General features: G+C 36.1%; 1 protein-coding gene across 1 annotated transcript; it reads left to right on the top strand.

Moving 5' to 3' along the window:
- Window positions 1–2,536: 2,536 nt before the first annotated feature.
- Window positions 2,537–3,322, top strand: LOC130887208 (1,5-anhydro-D-fructose reductase-like). The gene has a single exon (XM_057789511.1). It carries the CDS (start codon window positions 2,537–2,539, stop codon window positions 3,320–3,322), a length of 786 nt encoding a protein of 261 aa, XP_057645494.1.
- The last annotated feature ends 1,909 nt before the right edge of the window (window positions 3,323–5,231 follow it).

Below are 5,231 nucleotides of genomic sequence, written 5' to 3'. Positions count from 1 at the left end.
ATAGTTTCAAGTTAAATCAGACACTAGTCATAGATGAAAGAATTTTTCCCGAACATTTATTCTCCCTGATTTTAAACTACCACATTCACTTATTTCGTAAGCACATAAAACCCAATAAGCATTTATTTTAATTATGAGTTCTGCATGTTCTGAATTTGAACTGTAAACAATCGCAAACAGTCACCTTCCCCAGTCTGTTTATGACTGTACACTCGTAGAGGGGAAAACAGTACACAGAAAATGCCTAGGGCTGCAGAAACAGTCATACAGAAGAGTGCCAAGGGCATCTGGGCTCTTCCTAGGGACCCACAGCAAAATGTAAAACTGAAAGATAATGACATTTCCTTCAGAGACTTTTGCATCTTACATTTTGGTGCTTGGTTAGTGATATCATAACCTTGAAAAATCCATCAAGTATAGCCAATCTTTTTATTATGGCTCTTTGGTGACTAGAAAATTAACAATTATATGTAGTACCTTGTGTTAAAAATGCTTGAGAAGTGATATGGTATATTTTCCCATAAGAAAGGCATTGAAATAGATGTTACACTTGTGGGAGGTTTAAAGACTTTCTGACTAATTGCTTGGGATGTTAAAATAAATACTTAGCCTCATGATAGCATTAAAATCCTTATCACCTATTTTTGTGGGGATAAAGGCCTTAGCTCAATTCCTCTCAAGTAGTTGTGGTATAGTTCCTCTCAAGTAGGCAGTGGCTATTACCCAGTCAATCAACAATGTTCAGAAAGAGTTACATAGAAAATTGGCAAAAAGCATTTATATACAAATACAACTGTGTTTGGCGTAAATTTCAAACATCATCTTTGAGTCATGACATGTCTGACTAATGGAGAGTATCATGTTATTGGGCATAATCAATGTTGCCTTTCGGTGAACTGTTTTAATGAGGTAGATCTGGTTACTCACTGGGAAACTAAGTACTTTCAGCTTAATAGATTAAAACCTTGGAGGAAACTAATTCTTTTGCACAATATAATTCTAATAAATAATAGCAAAAATGCAAACTTACCTTTAATATCACTGATTAAATAAAAAGGCTGAATTTTTTCCAGGATTCAAATCTACTCCTTTCTTTAAGTGGATAAGGAAACTTAACATCTTCTCCAGATCGTTTGGGCATCACTTAGTGAACTTCTCAGTATATTGAAATGAATTATAACATTACAAAGATAAAAAAATCAATTATATGCAAAACAAATCTGTAACATTTGAACCTAAGTGCAGTTCTATAAAGTATGATTGTGTTTCCAAGCATCTTTAACATTTGATGGCACAGAAATAGGATAAATCCACAGGTATTGTGTTGAATGTTGGAAATTTTATTTCATTAATTATTCTACCATTATTTGATACAATTTCTACCTTTTAGAATTTAACAATAAAAAATGCATAACACAATATTTGAATCCATCTCTGTTATTTTTTATGTGGGGGTGTTGTTCGGGAGGGGGAGACACGAGACGCGCGGGGTTGGGGAAGGAGAGACAAGACACGCGGGGTCCCACGTGGGTAAACTTTAATGGGGGAGGGTAACATACAAGGAACGGGAGTGAAGAGATGAAAGGGAAAGAGGAGGGGAGAGCGAGAGGGGAGAGAGAGAGAGGGGAGAGAGGGGCGGGCGGGTTGGAACGCCCATTTTTAAAGGGCTCTGGGCATTTTGGGGTTTGTAGTCCACTTGGAGACTGTATTTTTTGCGCATGCGTGGCCTTGTCTCCAAAGGAACAACAATCTCCAGCAAACAGAACACTTTATTTATTCTATGCAGTGGCTCTGAAATCTTTTTAATAGTCCAGGAAATTACTGACTTACTGTAACTTGGAAAAGGAATTCAGGTTTTTACACTATTATGTAAATTTGTTTTTACATGTTGGTGACATAATGACCAAACTTTAAAAATATAAGTGTTATTCTTAGAATAAATATGAAAGGATAAAGATTTGATAGCATGAATCAGGCTTATAAATCCTCAATTCATTTACTGTTGTCAGAGTACTTGATGAACACCTCTAAATATCAAAATGCCTGTTTTTTATGCCTATAATCGCTTTAAAAAATCAAACTGGTCTACTATTGCTTTTATCTTTAGATGTATAAACTTAAGTTCTTTCTTGAGAGGCATAAGTTGGTAGACATAAATGAGTCGATCAGTTGAAAATATTTATCATTTTAAAATCTATCCTCCAGCTTCTTCTTGGATACAAAATGATAACTGTAAGCTAAATATTCTTAGAAAATGCTGCGCTATCTCAAAGTAAGATATTATAATTGTGCTAATTTAGGTGGGAATATATTGAATACCTTTTTAGTGGTTAGTTCAAGGTTTATAACATTAAATATTGATATTAGGTCTAAAAGACAGCACAAATAACTGTTAATAAATCCATGTCACTTGCCTTTTCTGAATAAACAACAAAAAACTTTAAGAACTTTCAGGGTAGACTTTTCTGAGCACGGGTGGCCATCACCTGGCCCTCCAGTGCTGGTTGCTGGTTGAACCAGAGAGCCAAGGGGTACCATGGATATCATCACTAGAGTGGGCTTGGGCACCTGGAAGGCCTCTCCAGGAGAAGTAGCCGACTCAGTGATGGTGGCTATCAACTTGGGATACCCGCATTTCGACTCTGCTTACTTAAACCACAATGAGAGTGAGGTTGGAATGGGAATCAATTCCAAGATCAAGGACGGTATGGTGAAAAGAGAGGAACTGTTTGTCGTCAGTAAGCTGTGGTGTACCTACCACAAGAAGTCTGTGGTGAAAACAGCATGCACCAATACTCTGAAGGCCTTAAACTTGGATTACCTGAACCTCTACCTCATACACTGGCCCATGGGCTTCAAGTCTGGTGAAAAAGACGTACCTTTGGATTGCAATGACATGGTTATACCCAGGAACACCAGCTTTCTGGACACATGGGAGGCCATGGAGGACCTGGTGATTGAGGGACTGGTGAAGCACCTTGGGGTGTCAAACTTTAACCATGAACAGCTTGAGAAGCTTTTGAATAAGCCTGGTTTGAGGTTCAAGCCAATAACTAACCAGATTGAATGCCACCCATATCTTACTCAGAAGAATCTGATTGATTTTTGCCATAAGAGAAATGTGTCTGTGACTGCTTACCATCCTCTTGGTGGCTCAAGAGATGGGGTTGACTTTTTGGATGATGTTGTCGTTTGGAAGATCGCAAAGAAGCATGCGAAGTCTTCTGTCCAGATTTTAATCCGATTTCAGATCCAAAGGAACATGATAGTGATTCCCAAATCTGTCACCCCAAGTCAGATCAGGGAGAATATCCAGAACTGAGAATCACAAGGACTACCCTTTCCACATAGAGTACTGAAGACAGCGTCGTCGTTCGCCCTCTTTTGTTGTCAGATCACCAAAGCTGGCAGCATGGATCCACCTCTGCAGAGGCTGTGTGGGCTCAGCCAGCAATGACAGCAGCAGAGTTAGAAGCGAGGAAAATCCTGCCTAGAACAGAGGACCAGTTCTTGGAGAAACATAAAAATCTAGGGGTGAGAGAAGAAAGTGCCATGCAGGCTGTAGCTGTTACTGAGTTGTTAGGGATCGCCAAGCACACATTAGTCCTTGTGGCTTCTATCCCCTGAAATGAGATGCTGATGGCTCATGAATTAAAATCTACAAGTCAGCTTCAACAGCAAAAAAAAAAAAAAAAAAAAGAACTTTCAGGGTAAAATACATTGATTATAGACGTTTGAAGCCATCAAGATTGAATACAATATGATGTAAGTATTTGTGTAAGTTGGATTAGACAGACCATATCAGTAGATCCTTAATTTCAGATAACAGGTTGAGATAACTGTACTCAAAATGTATAAGAGGTCCAGGTAAATCTAAGTTAGCTAAAGAATTAAAAATTTTCCTATGGCTGGAGAGATGGCTCAGAGGTTAAGAGAATTGGCTTCACTTCCAAAGGTCCTGAGTTCAATTCCCAGCAACCACATGGTGACTCACAACCATCTGTAATGAAATAGTCTGTCCTCTTCTGGCCTGCAGGGACATATGCAGGAGGACCGCTGTATACTTAATAAATAAATAAATAAATCTTTTAAAAAAATTTTCCTATGGAAAAATAAATGAAATTTTAAGAAAACTCATACTCAAGATACGGTTTTCTCTTTAACAAAGCAATACTTGGTGGGTAAGAAAGGGAATTGTTAGTTGCTACAGCAGGTACAAAGGAAACTATTGGTGCAGTCCTCTGAAAGAGGCATTGAACTTTAAAGACAACAGTGAAAATATGATGAAAATAATAATAATGATGAAGGGGTAAGAAAATAATTTAAAAGTATTCAGAAGAATCATTTGGCAATGAGATTTGGTATATGATGGAGAAAGAGGAGTAAAGGACATGTACTCTTGAATTTTCCATTGGAGTGACTGTACATGCTCTACAATATCAACCTATTGGCAGATCAAGGGTAATCTGATATGGAAGGGAATCTGGGCAGGATGTCATTACTAATCATTTCATTTTATGAAATATTTTACATTATTACATGGTCATTGTTAATATTGTGACTAAAGAATTAACTTAAATGTAGAATATTCATTCTCAACTAAATTAATACAATTAGTATATCTTTGAGATATCATGACATTTTCTAAGAATATTTAGTTTGCAGTTATTATTTATTGTAACCAATAAATGTTTGTATCAACTTAAAATATTTACCCAAACTGACCAAAAATGTGAACAACCCAGGTTAATCTTTAATTCGATAAGACCATCACTTAGTCATTTTCTGGTATGCCAAATAAAACAAAGATCTTATCATAATTCATTGAACATAGTTCAAAATGAAACCACACAATGATAACACAGAAGCACACCTAACAATATTTAGGTTTATCTACTTTCATGTGAGATTAAGCTATCTTATGAACTGAAATACAGCAAAAATGATCACAGGTTTTTTTGTGTGTGTAATATTTAAGACACTCATCCATTGTGAGCAATAAAACACACATTGTTACAGATGCTCTAAACTTAATATTCTGTTATACATGACTTTCATGTGTTAAAGTGTTTCATCTTTAATAATCCCTAATAATTAGAAAATTATATTCATTGAGTTATACTAAATCATTTTATTTTAATCTTTTATTTTTAATTGAAGTTTAAATATTTCCCCAGATAAGCTTTAGCATGTTTTTATGAAGTATTTGTTATTTTATATTTCTACAATCA

This window comes from Chionomys nivalis, chromosome 15 (assembly GCF_950005125.1).
Source record: "Chionomys nivalis chromosome 15, mChiNiv1.1, whole genome shotgun sequence".
NCBI lineage: Eukaryota > Metazoa > Chordata > Mammalia > Rodentia > Cricetidae > Chionomys > Chionomys nivalis.
This window is presented reverse-complemented; position numbering and strand designations above follow the sequence as displayed.